At 34.8% G+C, this 23394-nt stretch overlaps 2 protein-coding genes across 2 annotated transcripts; both read right to left on the bottom strand.

Moving 5' to 3' along the window:
- Positions 1-471: 471 nt before the first annotated feature.
- LOC126824458 (tektin-3-like) lies at positions 472-5996 on the bottom strand. Its single transcript, XM_050553690.1, has 9 exons — positions 5884-5996; positions 5253-5431; positions 4377-4462; positions 3874-4011; positions 3578-3648; positions 2568-2711; positions 2192-2414; positions 1200-1354; positions 472-709 (listed from the first exon to the last, which is right to left on the bottom strand). Exons 1-9 carry the CDS (start codon positions 5994-5996, stop codon positions 472-474), a joined length of 1347 nt encoding a protein of 448 aa, XP_050409647.1.
- Positions 5997-12521: 6525 nt separating this feature from the next.
- Positions 12522-16653, bottom strand: LOC126824457 (tektin-3-like). Its single transcript, XM_050553689.1, has 9 exons — positions 16541-16653; positions 15735-15913; positions 15323-15408; positions 14944-15081; positions 14707-14777; positions 14239-14382; positions 13696-13918; positions 13051-13205; positions 12522-12759 (listed from the first exon to the last, which is right to left on the bottom strand). The coding sequence occupies exons 1-9, from the start codon at positions 16651-16653 to the stop codon at positions 12522-12524; spliced, it is 1347 nt and encodes a 448-aa protein (XP_050409646.1).
- Between the last annotated feature and the right edge of the window lie 6741 nt (positions 16654-23394).

The following is a 23394-nucleotide window of genomic DNA, read 5'->3' as shown; positions in this document are numbered from 1 at the left end:
AATCTATAATTTACACACAAAAATAGTGGGGTAGGAAAATGACGGGGTAGGGTGCGGGGCATATACACGTTATTTACACCAAAATTTAATCAAATCAACTCTATAATTTACACACAAAAAAGTGAGTAGGAAATAATGAAGAGGGGTAAGGGAGGTGGGGTCGGGTGAGCATACCGCCATTTTTTACACCCAATTTTACAACATCTATAAATTACACACAAAAAACAAAACTGTTTATATAAAATTCTATTTTCCACTATTAGCTGATTTGCTTCATGTAGATTTTAAATCGGGGTTATCTACTAATTATACAAAGCGTAATAAGATACTTCCAGAAGCGTAGAGTTGAAATCGTAGTTATCCCCACTTCCCACTTTATATAAAACGTAATAAAATACCACCAGAATAATCGTGAGGAAAACTGTCTGTTGGATTTCGGGGAATTGCAATTTTAAGGAATGCATGTACAATTTAGTAGCTTCCAGGCACCATTTGGAAGATTGGACCGACTTTAGGATCCATAGGGAAGCCCTTGCGCATGCCCATACAACTCTTAGAATCTAGTTTCAAGGAGTTTTCTTTCACACCAATATCGTGTTCGAGGACAGCTTTGGTTTTCAATAAACGAGCTAAACTGATCTCAGATGCTTTTAGACTTCTCTTCAACATCATGATGGAATCACGGATCTCACCAACTTCATTCTTCAATCTGATTGAATAAAAAATAAAACATAAAAAAATTTAAAGGTTTTATTTTGAGTGATGTACCGATATACAGTTAAGTCTGTTTACAATATGGACACAAGACGCCATTAATTCCTAGTGCAAAAGTTATTTTTAGCATTTCTCTCCCTTTTCCCTCTTTTGCATGTGGCGATATATGTCCGACAGAAGAGAATTTGAAGAGGATTGGCGAATATTCATGATTTTGAGACGGTTGGATAAGAATGTTAAGAGGTTGGTTACGTTGAAATGTATGGCAGACAGTTGCATGTTTATTAATATGCTACTTCCAGTTTGTGTATTTCAAGATTTCCATGATTATCTCCCATGATTCCAAATAAACACGATTAAAAGCGATTTTGGATTCTCGTATCAAATGCGCTATTTTCGATTTTTTATTTCAGTTCAGCGAAGTTAAGGGAATTCATTTTTCAGTGTTTAATTAAGACGAAGAGTATGTAAATATTTTAACTTACGATTTCATGACGGGATCGTGACACACTTCAACATTAATTCTTCTGGTTCGTTCATCAAGTCGAGTTTGGGCGACTTTCATTGGGTTCTCTTTGTCTTGTATAGCTTTACGTAGTTGTTGAATATTTCTTTCCATGTCAAATATTTCTTGCATCGTCTGGGTAGAAAAAGAGTACAAAATCTTTAAAATTTTGTTCTGATGTCTTTGACATTCAGAGAAAACTTAAGACTTAATTTTGTAGCCGGCCATAGTACAGTATGTTTTAACTCCATGCACATTTTGAACATGGTTTTTATTTTGTAAATTTGTAACAATATTGCTATCTTGAATTGATTCGTTAAACCGAAAAATCTATTTAAATCAGGTCTGCACCCACTGGGCATTTTTACGTGCACGTCAATATGTGCAAAGGGGCGCGGTTCCTTCCGAACGACTATACACCATTGACAAGGAGAAACCTCGCCCGAAAATCTCGAGGAACTGTGTCAGGGAGAAAATCCGAGGGCCCCTGGTTATCGATCCCGTCGTACCGCAGTTTCCGTTAACCTGCGTACTTAAAGCGGAAATTGCAAATTTCCAAGTTATATTTTTAAAATGTATTAAAATAAAGCCTTAAAATAGATGGTACCCATAAACAGTCCTACCTTGTTAAAGAATAATCCTATTAATCCTATAATTCGCTATTGCCAGCTGAGAAATTGGCAAAAATATCATTTTAAACTTCAAATTCCATCGTTGGAAAATGGCTGCCCCATGTTGTCAATAGCAAAACAGGGGAGGTAATTGTGTTGTTATTTCCTGTATCATAGATTTTTAAGGGTGGGAAATAATGCCCATGATCGTATAATAGTGATTTAATAACCTATTGTGCAAAAGACATAGAAATGATTATGTTTTGACTTTCTTAGAAAATTTGAAATTCTCCCAATAAGCAGACTTAGACAGTAAACCAAGAATCAACTTGAATATGAATTTTAAAACAGTTTAACTTACTCGTTGTAAATGTGCTTGTAGTGTATTTCTGGCGTTTGTAGTCTCGTGTATTCTCGTGTTGAAGCAGGTATTCACGTTGTTATAAATATTCCACATCTCACTTGCGCATGCTCTCATCAAGGCATCGATTTCACCTCGAAGTCGTTCAGAAGCAGCCCGTTCTTTCTGAGATCTGGCGATGTTTTCTTGGGTATATCTGCCCCATGATTCGGGTATGGTGATTCTGTTGTAATTAAAAACAGTGTATACAATTAGATAGAAGGTCAACAAAACGAAAACGTGTAAAGACTCACTCGGAAGCCAAGTTGGCTGGAAAATACATGAGACCATTTACCGCAACGAATAGTTCAATAGAATAAGAATTATAACAACTTACGTATTATCAACATTTTCTATACTGGGGAAATAACCAATACCACCTGATGAATTCCTCAATTGTTGCATGCGATCATCCAGTCCCTGTGCGTGGTGTTTATCTTTAGAGTCAACTTCCAAAGCGTGCTGGGCAGCCCTGTCTACCCTGTAATAATTCAAAATAGAACAGTTTTTATGGTGATGTAAAGTATACAGATAATACATATATATCAATCATTTCCCCAAATATACCCAATTACCCAAATGTATCCAATTTCCCGATATAAGTTCGAGTGAAGCTGGAATTGAGCAAAGGGCTACTTAAGTCCACATGGTTGAAACTTTAGGTTTGCCGTAATGGCCGCATAATAACTACAATAGAATATCCAATATTTGTATTTATTAAAAATGGTGATACTCAATCTCACATCATCATTGTACTAAAACAGATTTTTAAAGGAGCTAAATCGCTAATATTTGGGACCTAGAAATTGACCCAAATGGGTCGCAACGCATATAATAATGTAATCTGATTGTATATAAACTGATTTACATTCAATTGTTTCCGGTTTGACTCTAATTTCAAATCAGTTATGTCCAGCGAAATACGGCATGAGTCTCAACCGAATAGAAATTTAGAGCGTCTGATTATTCCAGTCTATTGTGCATGCTCTCCAGATAAGTTATGGTGTCGCCGTTTAACATGAGTTGTGGAATATTTCTAGCATTGTTCTTTCTGGTCACTTATTACAAATGATGCTGAAACGCACTATGGTACACGGTACCAATGGTAAAATGTTTATTTTGTCTTAACTATTGGATATCAGAAGCCTACCTTTTCAAGGTAAAATAACAACATCAATGTTGATTTGAATTGACAAATAATTCGTGTTTTCAACGTGTAAGACTTTGGATGATTTTGAGTTAGAGACTTAGCTACTTTAATAATATACTAAGCTCTCTTCTCGAACGATCATTATATATTATGAATATTCATTCTAACGGAGGTGGAAATACAAAATGTCAACCTACTTGAGTTGTGCCATGGCTTTCTGTAGACAATGTTGCATCTTATTCTGGCATTTCTTGATGATTTCAACTTCCTGTGTAAATAGATAGATTAATAAAATGGGGTGAATTGAGTCAGAAATCGTAAAAAATAATAAAAGAGCAAATAATATGTAGTCTAGACTATGTAAAATTCTGAAGTAAACGAGAAGTGGTACCAAGCGTTTATAAGGAGCAGTCATACCCGGTGGCGTATATTTACGACATTATCCATTATTAGACGATAATAACCTAACTATCAGTATATATAATGGACTTACCTTGATGAGGCTTTTTTCAACATTGTCGTTAACCAAGTCAATACCTCGTCTTTTTTCACGATGCAGCAAACATTCTTCAGCTACATGTAAAGGATTGGCTGTATCACCTAAAGCTTTCTCTAGTGTTCGACGATACTCCTACAGTAAGAGAAAATATTATCTCATTAATTGGATATCATATGAAATGTGACAAAATGCCTTTAATGGGAGGTAACTCTATCAATTATTTCAAGCTGGAGATGTGTCATTTCAACAATAACATGGCTAATGAAAAATGGAATGCAATTAAGTTTAACGTTCTCTTGTTATGTGCCGAGTAGGTATACGCCATTGCGGCCATGCAGTGTGCTATGGGGGAAATAATCCACTTTTAAATCGAATTCCAACTGTCCAGGATTCGTTTGCGTTCACCCCATTGTGTACACGGGACCTAACATCGGTATCTCTGTCATTGCCAGGCCCTAATATAGCCACTAAGTGTTACTAAGCTGTTGTTTGCTTACCTTAAGATTTTCTATTTCTGTGGCCATTTGGTTAATTTCTGTGTTAAGTTCACCTTTCATGTAAGCGATGTCATAAACTCTGTCACCTGAAGATGTATTGAGAAGCTACATATCTACGAGAGGAGGTAATATATTAACAAAAAGAGCGATACACATGTCACGTATGTTACTGATTGCCATGTTAGCACAGTACGAAAAACGGGGGGAGGGGGGAGGGTGTCTATCACTGACAGTACGTTAAAGATTCCCGGGCATAGTTCCGTCATAGCACACCATATGGAGTATACCAGGCTTACAGCAAGGTAAGGGGTCATGTATAATCACTGACAGTACGTTAAAGATACATTATGGGAGATTCGATAACGAGTTGGCAGTTCTCAATATAATAGTTAAAAATTAGATAACGTAAAGGCAATTTGCTGAAAATTCCATTCAAATTGATCCACTATGAACCGAAAACTAAGCGAATGAAATTTCTGCCTAGCCTCGGTCATCATTACTAAAGTCAGTACGATAAACAGCATAGTCTCGATTATCCATTTAATTGTTTAATCGAGAAGGAAAGTTATGCAGTAAATCGGCTCACAATTCACTTAAGATCGCAGGCTAGCGATGCCATCTAGAGTTGATTAATAATTTAGATAACATTTCAGTCCTAAAGAAAGACCTGCAATAGACAGATTTAGCTCTTGCATAATGTATGTTTAAAGATTCCCTGACGTAGTTCCATAGAGTATACAGAAAGGTAGGACGTTAAACGTAAAACATTATTTCATTTTCAAGCTAATAGACATGGTTCAGCTACTGAACTTCAAAAATAAACGAGAGGTGCTATCAACTGTTCATGGTGGTATTATAAGAAAATTGAAGGCTTACCCAATCGTTTGGTGACGTCATTTTGCCTGTTGCGTGTTCTGGCATCAGTTTCCTTGATGGCTCTCCATGCATCAGCTCGGAGACGTTCACCATGTGCTCGTTCTTTTTCCGACAGATTGAAGTGAGTATTGTTAGAATGTCCCCAATCTCCAACTGAATATCTGTTATACACCGATTTACTGAAATAAACACACAGTTATAAATTTTAAATCACCGAAATGAGGAATCCTTTCAGAATGTTTTGTTACTTAGATTTACTGGGGTAAAAATGGTGCTTAGCATTAAATTATCGAAATTTAGGACCATTTACAATGGAATAGACAAAATGTAATAGTCTTTAAATTGGGGATTTGTTACATAGGACAAAACAAAGTGTAACATAATTTAAATTATCAAAATTGGGATCGTTTCAGAATATTTGTTACATGGGACAAAACAAAGTGTAACATAATTTGAATTATCAAAATTAGGGATCATTTCAGAATGTAAGTAAATATATCTATATCACTGAAATGTAAGTAACTACATCAAGTCTGGAATTATCGAATCAAATCATTTAAATCTTCCGAATCAAAGTGATTGAGTACTTTCAGAATCTTGATCATTGAATTAATGTAACAATAAAACTTACGATGCTGGGTTGTAGTATGCCTTAGATTGACCTAGATCTAGAGATCTATTAAGATGGCGTGCTGGTGTTCTATCACTGACCATTGGTAACATCTTCGACATCTCAGGTGTCATGGAACCTCGAGCAGATAACGAATCGTAGTAAGCCATTTCTAGAAATCATAATAAAGACAAATAAATTAATATATATATATATATATTTAAAATAGATATAATATCGAAAGTGTCTAGTCGTTTGGATGGTACGAAAACGCTGGATGCCGTGTACAGGTTGACGTGCAAGTAAAAGGAAACCATTGGAATTCGATATAAGAGTAGGCCGAAGAGCGAATGTCCGGGAAAACATTTCCTCACAGTACACTGTATAGCGTACACCGGTCTTCAAGAACCCTATCAGTGCCCGACAGTAGAACGTTAAACCTAATTTCATTGCTTTCCATTTCTGAGGTGTAAGTATACTATATAAATGACGACAAGTACGACGTGCCCTTGAAAGTTAGTCGATTTACATTGGTTTACGTTAATCCCATTAAATACCAGCAGATTAGATCGACTAAAACGCCATGATTTAACATGATATAACCACAATGATATGATAATAATTCATTTATATAACTATATTGATCTAATTGACAGATATCTCCATTCAGTCGTAAATTTTATTAGTAGTACATATAGTAATTATCTAAGTTCAATTATTACAGTATATCGATAAACATCTAACTCGTAAATCGAAAGTAGAATAGTAAATTGGCCTGTGAATTGACGACTGCTTATACCGCTATTACTGGATGTAATTTGACTAAAGATACAAGAATTGACTCGTGATAATGAAAAGAAAAAACGAAAGTAAAATAATAAATTGAAAGTAGACTAGTAAATTGAAATTAGACTAGTAAACTGAAAGTAGAACAGTAAATTGAAAGTAGTTATAACTTACTTGGTATATATAATAAACGTTCGTCTCAAGTCGTTGCTACAAGTTGACTGATTGTTACTACAACTGAAGTGATTGGGTTTGGTTTTCGACCTACCTTTATAGGGGTCGAATAAACGCGATTATGACTTGCCGCCATGACAATAAGCCGTCACCCCCTAGTTGGCTAGGGTAATATTATAAAAGGTAGTCAAGCCAAGCAATATTGCCGGAAGTGATCCGAAGTAATGCAATGGGGATTAACGTTCTATTTTTTTTCTGCAGAGACAGCAGCATTTATGTAGACTAATGGATACGGACATACGATATGCTGCCGTGCTATGAGCGAAATTCTAATGGCCCAGGGTTCTTATACGTGCATGCCAAAGAGTACATAATTGGGCCATGGATTTTTCTTTCCATCCGAACGACTAGACGCTTTTCGTGACCAGGTCCTACGTCCCACGCGACAGGCAAACGGAAACCATGGGGGCCGACCTGAACTCACTAAACTATCGCGGTTCTGGTTTAAAAACGATTATAATTTAATACCGTATATTTAATTTTTTTCTCTCAAGGCGCAGATGCAGGAATTTTGAAAAAGGCGAGGTGGGTGAAATAACCCTGAATTAATATATAATAATGGACATGTTGATTGTGCCTTTTGAGATTTTATTGTCGTCTTTCAATTATTTATTTCAATTTGGATTTTTTTTTAAATCTGTGAAAATAATTTGGGCGATGCTTGGATAAACTGATTTTCATTTTTTTTAATCGAAGGAATCATTTTATTTAATTTGGTAAACCTTTAGGTCCCATGTTTAATCACTGCTTTGGCCGAGAAAGTTCGTCGGGTTTTTCCGGCGTGGTTAACCATTGTCATCGATCAATGACGTAGAATGGAGGACCTAGCAAGGGATAGGGTATAGTCGTTCTGATGGGACGAAAAACCGAGGTACACATTGATGTGCACGTAAAAGATCCCTTGACATTTTGGATTCCAAAAAAGAGTAGGTCGTAGCACCACTGTCCGGGCAAAATTTCCCTCGTAGCACACTGCGTCAGAACCGTAGGGCGTCAAACCCCATTTCATTTCATTTTATTTAGCTCTAGTGAGAGCAGCTAACTTCTGGAAACGTTACTTCATGTCTTCCTCGGATTGCCAATGGGTGATCTACTCAGCCGGGTCGCTTTCTGGTCTTTAACGTCCCTAATAGACCGCGGATATATAATAACATATTCATTACTTGATTGATTGAATATGTCCAAATATGCCAAGAATTAGCCAGATCTGGATTATGTAAGCAAAAATTGAAAACTGCTTCTAATTTATTTATATAATCTAGAATTCATTTTATTTACGCTGTCTGTTGGTGACCGATAAATCTGGAAAAAGCTAATTGTGAAATAAAACTCATAATTTAAAAACAAAATAACTACCCAAGGTTCAATTGCCAATCAAAAAAGACAAATTAACTACTTTGGTGACCGATAAATCTGGAAAAAGCTAATTGTGAAATAAAACTCATAATTTAAAAACAAAATAACTACCCAAGGTTCAATTGCCAATCAAAAAAGACAAATTAACTACTTTTATACGAATAAATAACAAGCATTACATAATAGTCTTTCGACACCAATTCCTAATGATACGTAAAGGACCAAAACTTTTCTAATATCCGATTCGGACAAGCTAAGCAAAAACGAAATATGATCAAGCAAAACTAATCCTAAAATAACGTTGGCCAAAATTAAATATAGACTCCAACACCATTTGAAAGATAATAATCAGATTCTCGTATGCGAGGACAGGCTACAAACTGTATTATATACAGAGGAGACGGGGTTCCTAAATGTCTGGGGCCTTTTTCACGAAATTTTAACTAAGATAAAATCCAAATTTTAATAATTTGATTGGATAATATTAGATTGATTTTAGTGCTTAGCCAATCAAAATTGAAGTATCTACTAAAATTTGGATTTTATCTTTAGTTAAGATTTCGAGAAACAGGGCCCAGGTATTGTATTTAATGGACTACCATTTTCATATTAAAAAAAATAATAGTCTATTTTTAACTCCAGCTATTACTGTGAACATGGTAAAACACATGAATAAGAAACAGAATGTAATAGAGGCGAGTCGCTAGGCGAGTAGGCAGGGTAGGCAACTGGGAATTTTGATAACGCTCGAATCCCATGCGATTTTCTATAAGGGTATAAGGGTACGTGTGGCTATGTGACCTGTTTTCTGAAAAAGTGCCCTCGAATTTCGACCGAGTTACCTCAATTACTCAAAGAAATGCCCTAATGACAACATTATGCCCTCTTTTTCAGACCTTCCATTGTGCGTCACGAAGTCGATGCTAATAATGGTATTACCTAAAAACATCAGCAGTACCTGCGAACGAAATTATGATCAAGTTTTTAACGCAAATAATGACAATTTCAATGAAACAAGTGATAGATATGGTGACTCTCTAGTGCAAAACAAATGAATAAATCTATAAAAAGACTTGATAGTAAAAGTAAAGATCAACCCAAGCAGATTATGCTGTCGAAACGCGATATTAAACCTTCTGTGAGTTCGAGAAAACTAAACCAAATTAATTTGTTGTTAAACGTATATTAAAAAAGAAATCGTGTTAAGTGGATTAGTTATCCACATAAAGACAATTCATGGGCTAAATTTTTTGATCTGACCTCTATGTGCCAAAAGTTAGTAAAAGACACTCATGTGACCATAGAACAAGAAGTCTACGAAAACAATAAATTAACTTGTACATCAACAATGCTATTTAGCTTTCCTGAATGGTTATTAAACATACATTATGCAAGAGCTAAATCTGTCTATTGCAGGTCTTTCTTTAGGCCTGAAATGTTATCTAAATTATTAATTAGACATTAATTAACTTATCCAGACCATAATCAACTCTAGATTGCATCGCTAGCCTGTGATCTTAAGTGGATTGTGATCCGATTTACTGCATAACTTTCCTTCTCGATTAAACGATTAAATGGATAATCGAGACTATGCTGTTTAACGTACTGACTTTAGTAATGATGACCGAGGCTAGGCAGAAATTTTATTCGCTTAGTTCTCGGTTAATAGTGGATCAATTTGAATGAAATTTTCAGCAAATTGCCTTTACGTTATCTAGTTTTTAATTATTATAGTGAGAACTGCGAACTCTTTATCGGATCTCCCATAATGTATCTTTAATTGTGTGTATGACATAAGTAGTTCTGTAACATTTTTAAATTCAAATTTATTTCGATTATCTGCTAAACTTTCGTTATACGTTTATTAACTTTGCTACCGTTCCTAATTAGTCATATGGAGGACATGAATTTAATCTTAGTTACAGTCATCTATCCAATTATATATATTGTGTTAGTATTACATGTATAGATTATAATGTTTCATTGTCATGTTTAAACATTATAAGAATTGATTAAGAGATTATAGTAAGTAAAATACACGTTCCGTCTCTATTTGGGAACAACGTGGCTAAGTGGGTAAGGCGCTGGCTCGCTAACCTGGAGGTCGCGTGTTCGATCCCTGCATTGGCCGAGAAAGTTCATCCGGATTTTCCGACGTAGTTTCCCCTTGTCAGTGGTGAAGGAGGGAAAGGCCTGAAAAGCACAGCTGTCTAGCCGTACGAAATATCGTGGTCGCGTGTACACATTGGCGTGCGCGTAAAAGATTCTTTGGCAGTTGGAATTTGATATAAGAGTACGCGATAGTGCCGCTGCCCTGGCAAAATTTCCCTCATAGCACACTGTATGGCGTATGCTCGTCTTCATTTGCCCGGTCGGAGCAGAACAGTAGGACGTTAAACCCCATTTCATTTCCATCCCTATTTAGCAAAGCCCATATTAAGATAAAACGCGCGCTAATTTGGATTCACTATTGTGTATATTGAGGAAGGATTTGTATGTATATTCGCAGCTTTGAGCTTTGCAAATTACTTCCTTAATCCAATGCTATATTTACATAGTAAGATGGATGTTTATTGGAGTCATATGTTATTTGAAATTGTGTCCATCATAATAATGTTCAAATGGGTCTCACATTTGAAGGGGTCGAGGTGATGTGGAGTATGGCGCTCCTGCCTATTTACGATTAAAGGGAGATAACAAACTTTTTGTGTAATATGACGTGATTGTTATTGTGTGAACCCCCATTTATTCTCAATGTTTCAATTTAAAGCATACATTACATTTAGCACGAATTAAACTCATATACAAGTGTTTATTAAAGTTAAGTTTCACGATTAAACATACATTATGCAAGAGCTAAATCTGCTTATTGCTGGTCTTTCTTTAGACCTTAAATGTTATCTAAATTGTTAGACATTAATTAAGTTATCCAGACCATAATCAACTCTCAATGTCAACGCTAGCCTGTGATATTTACTGGATTAGGATCCCATTTGTTGCTCAACTTTCATTCATGATTTAATCAGGAAATGGATAAACGAGACTATGTTTTATCGTACCGACTTTAGTAATGATGATCAAGGCTAGGGCGAAAATTCAATCGCTAAAAAAATCTCGGTTCAAATTTTCAGCAAATTCCTTTTACATAATCTAGTGTTTTAACTATTATTTTGTATATTATAATAACATACAAGGTTTTATTCAAGTTAATACTACACAAGCTGAAGTACAACATTTTTTTACAATAATGACACGGTTAGTTTTATCTATGCCAGAATTTACCAATTTATCAATTATAAAGATACAAAACTCTAGATATTATTAATACAAAACTCTTGATATTATTAATACAAAACTCTAGATGAATACAAAATTCTAGATATTATCAATAAAAAACTCTTGATATTATCAATACAAAACTCTAGACATTAATTAATAATATAAAACTCTAGATATTATCAATACAAAACTCTAGATATTAATAAAAACAAAATTCTAGATAATATCAATACAAAACTCTAGACATTATTAATAGAAAACTCTAGACAATTACAAAACACAAAATATCAAGTTATGTTGACGATTAGGATTACAACAACATGCACTCGAAGAAACACTAATAATAATAATTTAACGTTTATACATATACAGTGTAATAGGCCATGCCCCAAAAACATACCCAGATTGGAATGTATTAAAATTGGAAATAATGTTAACACTTCTATTTTCAATTAATTTCTAAAAATATGAAATCACTACAGTCAAATGAAATGAAATGGGGTTTAACGTCCTACTGTTCTGCTCCTAACTTGGGCTAATGAAGACGGGCACTACAGTCAAGGAACAAAAATGCATTAAAAACATTAGAAATAATTTATAAAATTAACAAAATCTAAAATACTAAATAATATTTACATTTAACCGACAATAACAAACATATTATAAAAAAAACACTTTTAGATCTATGTTAAAAAATCTCAACAAAATTTTTATCCAATATATTAAACAAAATGAGAACAAAAATGCAAAGTGTTACTAAAAAATATTAAAGCATGAGAATTTGGCACAATAATATTAAATTCACTGTGGTTTAAAATAATATAAAATAATCATATATTTAAATAAATAAATTAAATATGTTATTTACAATTTAAAGCGACCGCGATATGTACAAAATCTATAATTTACACACAAAAACGTAATAAAATACCATCAGAATAATCGTGAGGAAATCTGTCTGTTGTATTTCGGAGAATTGCAATTTTAAGGAATGGGTGGACAATTTAGTAACTTCCGGGCACCATTTGAAAGATAGGACCGACTTTAGGGTCCATAGGGAAACCCTTGCGCATGCCCATACAACTCTTAGAATCTAGTTTCAAGGAGTTTTCTTTCACACCAATATCGTGTTCGAGGACAGCTTTGGTTTTCAATAAACGAGCTAAACTGATCTCAGATGCTTTTAAACTATTCTTCAACATCATGATGGAATCACGGATCTCACCAACTTCATTCTTCAATCTGATTGAATAAAAAATATGAAAAATATAAAAAAGGTATTATTTTGGATGATGTACCGATATACAGTCACGGTTCGTATTCTATGTTTTTTTTTTAAGGTTAAGTGTTACCCTAAATCGATATTCAAAGGCTGTATGTTGCATCTCCTTGGCTATGTGAATAACTTAACACTACACTTAAATTATGGAATACCGCCACCGCAAAAAATACCGAATGTCCAAGTTCGCACTTTCTAACCATTCGGCCATCCAACCCGCTTCTAAACTAAGAGGATAAAATGCGTTAACTTACGATTTCATGACGGGATCGTGACAGACTTCAACATTAATTCTTCTGGTTCGTTCATCAAGTCGAGTTTGGGCGACTTTCATTGGGTTCTCTTTGTCTTGCATAGCTTTACGTAGTTGTTGAATATTTCTTTCCATGTCAAATATTTCTTGCATTGTCTATGTAGAAAAAGAGTACAAATGTTTTAAATTTTTTATTTGATCTCTCCAAGATTTTATATTAAGACAAAACTTGAAGGGCGTATCGATCTATGTACAGTAAACCAAGCATCAATTTGAATATGAAGCCAAAAGGGGCATTATGGAAGTTTAGCTCTAGAGCTGGCAGTTCTCACTATACTAGTTAAAAACTAGATAATGTAAAGGAAATTTCAATCAAATTGCTCCAATCTGAACCGAGATATATTAGCGATTGAATTTGAGGCCTAGCGTCGATCATCGTTACTAAAGTCAATGAGCGTTAAGCAGCAGATCGGATTCAAATCCAGTGAAAATCCGACAAATAAGGTCGCATCGTGAGTTAATTAGAGTCTTTTCATGTTAATAAATGTCTAATTAATAGTTTATATAACATTTCAGGCCCAAAGAAAGACCTGCAATAGACAGATTCAGCTCTTGCATAATGTATGTTTAAAACAGTTTAACTTACTCGTTGTAAATGTGCTTGTAGTGTATTTCTGGCGTTTGTAGTCTCGTGTATTCTCGTGTTAAAGCAGGTATTCACGTTGTTATAAATATTCCACATTTCACTTGCGCATGCTCTCATCAAGGCGTCGATTTCACCTCGAAGTCGCTCAGAAGTAGCTCGTTCTTTCTGAGATCTGGCGATGTTTTCTTGGGTATATCTGCCCCATGATTCCGGGATGGTGATTCTGTGGTAATTAAAAACAATATTTACAATTAGATAGGGTGAAAAAAATGTGTAAAGAGATGTGTGGTTCTGATTAAATATTTAATTTAAACTGCACAATGTAAATAATTTAACAAAACCGTTGTGGTTTTACTGATGACGCCCAAACCAAACCACGCCATTGTTCCAGTATTACTACGCTAGATTATAAATAACCTTCGTGGTTTCCAGAACGGTCTTGTTAATTGGATTATTTACTGGGCAGCCAAGTTGGATGGAAAAATACATGAGACCATTTACTACAAAGAAGAGTTCAATAGAATAAGAATCAAAACAACTTACGTATTATCAACATTTTCTATACTGGGGAAATATCCAATACCCCCTGATGAATTCCTCAATTGTTGCATTCTATCATCCAGTCCCTGTGCGTGGTGTTTATCTTTAGAGTCAACTTCCAAAGCGTGTTGGGCGGCCCTGTCTACCCTGTAATAATTCAAAAAAAAAACGTTATAGTCATGTAAAGTATATAGATAATACCTATAGTTTGAATATATAAATCAATTCCTCAAATATACCCAATTCCTCAAATGTACCCAATTCCCCAGATGTACCAAATTCCCCAAATATACCCAATTCCCCAGATGTACCCAATTTTCCGATATAAGGTCAAGTGAAGCTGGCGTGGAGCAAAGGGCGACTGTAGTCCACATTGTTTGAAACTGTATTGGCCGGACAATAACTACAATATAATAATGATATTCATTCCAACGAAAGCTATCAAGGAGGAAATACAAAATACCAACTTACTTGAGTTGTGCCATGGCTTTCTGTAGACAATGTTGCATCTTGTTCTGACATTTCTTGATGATTTCAACTTCCTGTGTAAATAGATAGATTAATAGATAAGTTATGTAAAATTCTGAAGTAAACAAGAAGTGGTACTAAGTGTTTATAAGGAGCAGGCATACCCTGTGGCGTATATTTACAACATTATCCATTATTAGACGATAATAACCCAACTGTCAGCAGATATAATGGACTTACCTTGATGAGGCTTTTTTCAACATTGTCGTTAACCAGGTCGATACCTCGTCTTTTTTCACGATGCAGCAGACATTCTTCAGCTACATGTAAAGGATTGGCTGTATCACCTAAAGCTTTCTCTAGTGTTCGACGATACTCCTGTAGTAACAGAAAAATATGATCTCATAAATTGATATGATATGATCTCATGATATGTTACGGAATGTTTTTAATGGGAGGTAACTCTGTCAATTTATTCAGCCTGGATGTGTCATTTCAGCAACAGCGAGAGAAATGGGGTTTAACGTCCACTCGACACAAACTGGGTCATTTTGGGACTAACATATGGTTCAATTTTATTTCAATAATGCATGACTAGTACAATCTGTTGACTGCTTACCTTAAGATTTTCTATTTCTGTAGCCATTTGGTTAATTTCTGTGTTAAGTTCACCTTTCATGTAAGCGATGTCATAAACTCTGTCACCTGAAGATGTATATATTGAGAATATACATAAATATCTAAGATATGACGTAATATATTAATAAACAGAGAGATACAAATGTCACGTATTTTATTGATTGACCTAAGAGCCGGTGTGGATCAATGGGTATCACACTGGCTCAGAAAACAGAAGATATGTTTACAGGCTTTGGTCTTAGTGTTTCACGCATTTTCCAGCCAATTATAACCTATACTTTCCAGCACAATTACTAAAAGCCATTGAAACAATTGATTTCCCCTTGTCACTTGTGTAAGGCGGAGGCTCTATTCTTTAGTATGGTAATATTTTAAAAGAATTGAAAGCTTACCCAAACGTTTGGTGACGTCATTTTGCCTGTTGCGTGTTCTGGCATCAGTTTCCTTGATGGCTCTCCATGCATCAGCTCGGAGGCGTTCACCATGTGCTCGTTCTTTTTCCGACAGATTGAAGTGAGTATTGTTAGAATGTCCCCAATCTCCAACCGAATATCTGTTATAAACCGATTTACTGAAATAAACACAAAGTTATAAATTTTAAATCACCGAAATTAGGGAACATTTAATTTGTTTTTTTTTATAATGGCTTTGACAAAATGTAATAATCTTTAACCTTTAAATCTTCAAAATTAGGGATCGTTTCAGAATATTTGTTACATGGGACAAAACAAAGTGTAACATAATTTAAATTATCAAAATTAGGGATCGTTTCAGAAATGTAAGAAGAGAGAGGGAGAGAGAGAGAGAGAGAGAGGGGGGTTAACATATGGTTCAATTTTATTTCAACAATTCGCTTGCGCGCTGAAGTCTTTAACAGTGGGATGAAAGCAGAGGACATGGAGAAAACCCATGAGGTTGGAGAGGCGACCCTAACCCATGTCACGTACAACCGGGAAATCGAAACCACGCCAGTTGACTCAATGACAGACTTTGTGATACAACGTACACGAGCTAACAATTCGGTCATCCACCCCCCAAGAATGTAAGTGACTATATATCTGTATCACTGAATATAAGTAACTACACCATGTCTGGAATTATCGAAACAATTCATATATAATTAAATCTTCATTCGAATCAAAGAGTTTGAGTACTTTCAGAATCTTGATCATTGAATTAATATAAGAATAAAACTTACGATGCTGGGTTGTAGTAAGCCTTAGATTGACCTAGATCTAGAGATCTATTAAGATGGCGCGCTGGTGTTCTATCACTGACCATTGGTAACATCTTCGACATCTCAGGAGTCATGGAACCTCGAGCAGATAATGAATCGAAATAAGCCATTTCTAGAAAAATAAATTAATACATATTTTTAAAATAGATATGATATTGAAAGTGTGAAGAAAAATCAGGGTGCCGTGTACACATTGGCGTGCACGTAAAACAACTCATTGGCAAAATTTTCCTTACAGTACATTCGCTGTATGGCGTACATCCGTCTTCATCAGCCCTTTTTTGATTTCTGAGCTGTTAGTACTATATAAATGACGACAAACACGATGTGGACTTGAACATTTGTCGATTTACATTGGTTTACGTTAATCCTATTCTATATGAGCAGATTAGATCGACTAAAACCGTAATTCTACGCCATGATTTAACTTATGATATAACCCAAAGGCGTATATAGATATATATACAGGGCTTTGATATAACCCACTAACACTATTTATGGAATAACAATTACTGGTTTATTAACATGCAACGTTTCGACGATGATACTCTCGTCTTTATCAAGCAAATTGAAAGTAGCTATAACTTACTTGGTATATAATAAACGTTCTTCTCAAGTCGGCTACAAGCTGACTGATTGTTACTATACTAGATGTTACAAATGATGTGATTGGATTTGGTTTTCTTCCTACCGTTATAGCCAATAACCTTAGTAAAATAGTAAATTGAAAGTAGAATAGTAAATTGAAAGTAGCTATAACTTACTTGGTATATAATAAACGTTCGTCTCAAGTCGGCTACAAGTTGACTGATTGTTACTATACTAGATGTTACAATTGAAGTGATTGGGTCTGGTTTCCTTCCTACCTTTATAGGGGTTCGAGTAAACGCGATTATGACTTGCCGCCATGACAATAAGCCGTCACCCACTAGTTGGCTAGGGTAATATTATAAAAGGTAGTCAAGCCCGGCAATATTGCCGGCAGTGATCCGAAGAAATGCAGTGGGGTTTAACGTCATATTTTTTCTGCACAGACAGCATTTATGTGGACTAATGGATACGGGCATCCGATATGCAGCGTGCTATACACTGTAAAAATTATTCATTTTTGATGTGGCCGAATTTCGTAGTGTAACTATTTCTCTTGAGAAAATGTGTTAAAAGTGTAAATTATTTCTTCAAATTACGTGTTTTATGTATTTCTATGGAATATTCTGTATTAAACAGGGAATTTCCAGGGAATTTAAGGATAAAATGTTTTATTCCATTCTATAATGGACTTAATACTGTTATTTTACGTGATAAACGGCGGAAGGACCTGGTATTTACCGATAACTTCAGTTGCACATGCACAGTTCACTCGGAGAATCGTCCATTTTGAATTGAATTTTAAAAGTTGTGCGCGGTACAAACACGTTACACTGTAAGTGTTAGATTTTGTATTTTTGACAATCTCATAATCTGTACCCGTCGACGAAATGGGTCCCACTGATAAGTATTAGACACAAGTGTCTCTTAATCAAAGAGTTACAAACAATGACTCAAACTCAAACTGTAATATTTATACTTTTTTCATTTATCTTAATAAAAATTTACTAACGGGACTGTTTTATGGTTTATGTATTTGAAATATGTTTTAAAAAATTCGGAAAATGTTCTGTAAACAAAAATTACCAGGTTTTTTTTTTGTATTTGAGAAGGAATTTCTATAAATTACATGAAAAACGAATACGGATAACATTTTTCTGGTAATTTTGTTTCCGAACTTTTTACGTTTTTTACAATTAAGCCATGGAATTTTCTTTCCATCCGAAGGACTAGGCGCATTTCTATGTCCGGTCCTACGTCCCACATAACCGACAATCGAAAACCAAGGCACACCTGAACTCGATAGTCGATGCTTGGATAAGCTGTTTTTCTTTCTTTTTAATTGAATTATGTTTAATTTGGTAAAGATACGTTGATGGGGTGATCCAAGCATAAGTCTAATGAGCAAATAAAACCTCTTCCGGTCTCGCTCAACCCACTCAGTTAGCTCTAGCCAGGGCGACGCGGTGGCTCATTGGGTAAGGCGTTCGCTCCCTAACCTGGAGGTCCCGTATGTAGGACGGAGGGCCTGGCAAGGGACAACGTATAGTCGTTTGGGTGTGACGGAAAACCGAGGCCCCGCTTGAACATTGGTGTGCACGTAAAAGATCCCTTAACAGTTGCAATTCGAAATAAGAGTAGGCTGTAGCGACAATGTCCGGACAAAATTTCAATCATAGCACACTGCATGACGCATGCCCGGCTTCATTAGCCCAGTAGGACGTTAAACCCAATTTCATTTCATGTCATTTAGCTCTAGTGAGAGCGCGTGACTTCTGGAAACGCGTCTTCCTATATTAATGCCAATCAATGGGTGATATATACTCAACTGGGTGCGTTCTGGTCTTTTATTTTTATCCCTAATAGCTATTGCATAACAAGATAACAACGTATTCATTACTTGATTGGTTAAATATACCGGGAATCCTCGTATTTATGTGACGGTGTAGTACAATTGTGTTTTAAAAACCATTTTTGTTAATGAATTTGATTAGTTCCATTTAAAATTATAAAAATAACCCAAATGTTTGTCATTTTTTCCTATTTTCGAATTTAAGCCCTGGGCTTAATTTCAGAAGAAATGTTTCATTACTAAACATGGTCAAATTCGAAATTAAGCCCAGGGCTTAAATACGAGAATTCCCGGTACCTAGATATGCAAAGAACTAGTCACATCTGGATTATGTCAGCCAGAATTGAAAACTGCTTTTGATATATTTTATGGTTTAACGACCGTCCTTTAGTCTAGATGCCGTTTTATTTCGCTATCTGTTGGTGACCGATGAATCTGGAAACAGGCTAATTGTGAAATAAAACGCATAATTTGAAAACAAATTAACTACGTTTAAATAAATACCCAGCATTACAAACTGTCTATTGGGTATGACTGTTAGCGTATTACATTATGGCATTAATCCTTAATGATAGTACATAAAGACTAAAACTTTTCTAATACCCCCATTCGGACACGCTAACATTTTCGGGATGCATGCCACTCGAAATATTATCAAGTAAAAATAATCCTTAAATAACGTTGGCCAGAATCAAATATAGATTCCAAGATAATTTGAAAGGTATTTTTTTGATTCTCATGAAGACAGGCCGCAAGTATTCCTTTCTCCAGGTTATTGCACGCAAGTAACTATTCGATTAAAAACAAAGAGGTCTTATTTTAACATAGACGTGAGATTCTAGAAGAAGAAAACTCTGCTATGCTCTATATTGACCCCTGGGTTAAGAGACCCACGGTTTCATTTGATTAGAGCTAGTCCCACTACTCACTGCTGTAAAGAAGACAAATTCTTGTTCTAAATTATGACTGGTCAATAGTCCGATTAACAACAAATAGATAACTGCGTAACAATACCAAACAGAGCTCCAAATTGGACCAAATATGTTTACGTAACATTACGTCATGACTCACGATTGTATTATGCCCAATTAACCAGTGCATAGCAGAACATTACAGAAAAACTAATTGCGTGACAAACAAGGCTATCAACACGAATACAAAGTAAAAGATACTGCATGGAGACGAAGAATACTTTCACCGTTTTTAATACCTTAAATCACTGTCCAAAGTTTTAGGGAAGGTCCCTGATTAAAAGAAGGGCTGTCATGTTGCTGTGCTCGGGGATAGATTTGATTGACCGGGAAGAATAGACACACTCCCTCAAAAGCGCAAGTATCAGAAGCTAATCCAGCAATGACCAGAAAGGGATTTCTCGGGCCATTGCTTCAGGAATATGCTGTTGCGAGGGTCGCGATTAGACAACTGAGCAGTTGATCTTTATTTCAACCCCATCTCACTCCCATTGTATCTTTTACAGATTCGGTAATTAGAAAAACGACGGCATAGCATTTTATTTATACTCTTTCCTTGTGTCCCTTATCCATCAAATAATTCACCGGTTTTGCAAGAAATGGATGGGGAAGGGGAAAAATCAATAGAGTTCTTCCTCTATTTGTTAAGTTTCATTAGAAAGGGACAACAATGGTAGTCCATCTGGAGGGCCTACAAGATCCAGACATATTTCAAATTTTGAGTGAAAAGCAGTGGCTATAGCACTAGAATGTAAGGTCTGATGCGTACCAAAGTTGAATTCATCCTATAACTTTTGATTCTTAACACATAGTTTAAGTTTCATCGTGAAAGGTCCACAAACTTCAGACATATTTCACATTTTGTGTAAAAGGCAGGGGTAGATGCTCACGAAAATTGAGCTCACCCACGAACTAGTAATACTCGTTTTAAGTTTCATCAAACTCGGAAAAAAATGTGACCTCTAGATGGTCCACAACCTGGGTATTACATGCTTTTATAATACTATTTACGTGTAGGGGAGTGACTATTTGACTGAAAATGTCGGTCTGATTATGGTGTAACGGTGATATATTTGAACAGTTTTAAAAATTTGATAAAAATTGTGATTCCTATAGGGCCCATAAGGTAAAAACGTGATATTTCGTACAATCAGGGTGCGGGGGGGGGGGTCATAATCCAGAAAGTTACGGTCCAAGACGCGCCAATATCGAAAGGAACCCAGATCTTTGGGAAATTGGATAACAAATTCTAACGCGCACTAATTTAGGTTTGCTGTTGTGTATATTGAATAAGGATTTTTATGTTCATTCGCAGCTTGGAGCTTTTGAAATTACTTTCTTAATCCCATGCTATAGATACATAGTACGATGTATGATAATTTGAGTTATATGTTATTTGAAATTGTGTGCATCATAATAATGTTCGAATGGGTCTCACATTTGAAGGGGCCGAGGTGATGTGTAGTATGGCACTCCTGTCCATTTACGATTAAAGGGAGATAACAAACTGTTTGTGTAATACGACGTAACAACGCGGGTGTTATCGTGTGAACCCCAGAGTTGAGGAACTCCAAGTGTGTAAATAAAGCGTGCTTCAGATGAATATGGTATCTTTCTGTGTTATGGAGCTAAAACACCCCCGGAAATGGTCAATTCTTTGAGCCGTGGCCTCGTATAAAGAGTGTTGCCGAAGCTGCATAAAAATTATTTTTTGACCAAACAATTATCTTTAATTAATACACTTTATTCTCAACGTTTCAATTTAAAGCATACACTGCATTTAGCATGAATTAACTAGTAACTTTGTGTGCCACTTTAAATATTTATATTAAAATAATTATATACAAGTGTTTATTAAAGTTAAGTTTCACGATTAAACATACATTATACAAGAGCTAAATCTGCTTATTACAGGTTTTTCTTTAGGCCCGAAATGTTATCTAAATTATTAATTAGACATTAATCAACTTATCCAGACCATAATCAACTTTCGATGTCAACGTTAGTCTGCGATATTTACTGGATTAGGATTCCATTTGTTGCTCAACTTTCATTCATGATTTAATCATGAAATGGATAATCGAGACTATGTTATTTATCGTACGAACTTTAGTAATGATGATCGGGGCTAGGGCGAAAAACCAATCTCTAAAATCTCGGTTCAGAGTGGATGAATTTGACTGAAAGTTTCAGCAAATTCCTTTTACATAATCTAGTTTTTAACCATTATAGTGCACGCCCTTTATCTAATCTCTCATAATGTATCTTTAACTAATCAATTTTATTCTGCACTCGTGTTACTAATACAAAAGCCCAATAACTACATACAAGTTTTTATTCATGTTAGTACTACACAATCTGAAGTACAATATTTTATACAATAATGACACGGTTATTTTTATCTATATCAGAATTTAACAATTTATCAATTATAAAGTCTAGATATTATTAATACAAATCTCTAGATATTATTAAAAACAAAATTCTAGATATTATCAATACAAAACCCTGGATATTATTAATACAAAACTCTAGAAATTATTAATACAAAACTCTAGATATTATTTTAAAAAAAAATCTAGATAATATCAATACAAAACTCTAGATGAATACAAAATTCTAGATATTATCAATACAAAACTCTAGATAAATACAAAACACAAAATATCAAGTTATGTTGATGATTAGGATTACAACAACATGCACGTGTAGAAACACTAATAATAATAATTTAACGTTTATATATAAACATACCCAGATTGGAATATATTAAAAATTGGAAATAATGTCAACATTTCTATTTACAATTGATTTCTAAAAATATGAAATCATTACGGTCAACGAACAAAACTGCACTAAAAACCGTGGGATAGGAAAAATGACGGGGTGATGGTCATATACACTTTATTAATACCCAATTTTCTAAAAAATATGAAATCACTACGGTCAAGGAACAAAACTGCACTAAAAACATTAGAAATAATTTATAAAATTAAAAAAATGTAAAATACTAAATAATATTTACAATAAACTAATAATAAAGAAACACTTTTAGGTCTATGTTAAAAAATCTCAACAAAATTTTTATCCAATATATTAGACAAATTGAGAAGAAAAGTGCAAAGTGTTACTAAAAAATATTAAAGCATGAGAATTTGGCACAATAATATTTAATTCACTGTGGGTTAAAATAATATAAAATACTCATATATTAAAAAAAAAAATAAATTAAATATGTTATTTACAATTCAAAGCGACCGCGATATGTACAAAATCTATAATTTACACACAAAAACAGTGGAGTAGGATGGGTATACCCAATTTAATCAAATCAAATCTATAATTTACATACAAACATGAGGGTAGGAAATAATGAAGAGTGGCAAGGGAGATGGGGTCGGGTG

This window comes from Patella vulgata, chromosome 6, assembly GCF_932274485.2.
Source record: "Patella vulgata chromosome 6, xgPatVulg1.2, whole genome shotgun sequence".
Taxonomy (NCBI): domain Eukaryota; kingdom Metazoa; phylum Mollusca; class Gastropoda; family Patellidae; genus Patella; species Patella vulgata.
This window is presented reverse-complemented; position numbering and strand designations above follow the sequence as displayed.

What these genes read in the sequence shown, in the direction of transcription:
- LOC126824458 (XM_050553690.1), bottom strand. Translation starts at nt 5,996, where the DNA reads ATGACACCTGAGATGTCGAAGATGTTACCAATGGTCAGTGATAGAACA. An exon ending in TGACGTCACCAAACGATTGG is followed by an intron (nt 4,463 to 5,252) that starts GTAAGCCTTCAA and finishes ATACATCTTCAG; the next exon opens with GTGACAGAGTTTATGACATC. An exon ending in AAAGCCATGGCACAACTCAA is followed by an intron (nt 2,712 to 3,577) that starts GTAGGTTGACAT and finishes GAATTATTACAG; the next exon opens with GGTAGACAGGGCTGCCCAGC.
- LOC126824457 (XM_050553689.1), bottom strand. Translation starts at nt 16,653, where the DNA reads ATGACTCCTGAGATGTCGAAGATGTTACCAATGGTCAGTGATAGAACA. An exon ending in ATAGAAAATGTTGATAATAC is followed by an intron (nt 13,919 to 14,238) that starts GTAAGTTGTTTT and finishes TAATTACCACAG; the next exon opens with AATCACCATCCCGGAATCAT. An exon ending in CACGATCCCGTCATGAAATC is followed by an intron (nt 12,760 to 13,050) that starts GTAAGTTAACGC and finishes TTATTCAATCAG; the next exon opens with ATTGAAGAATGAAGTTGGTG.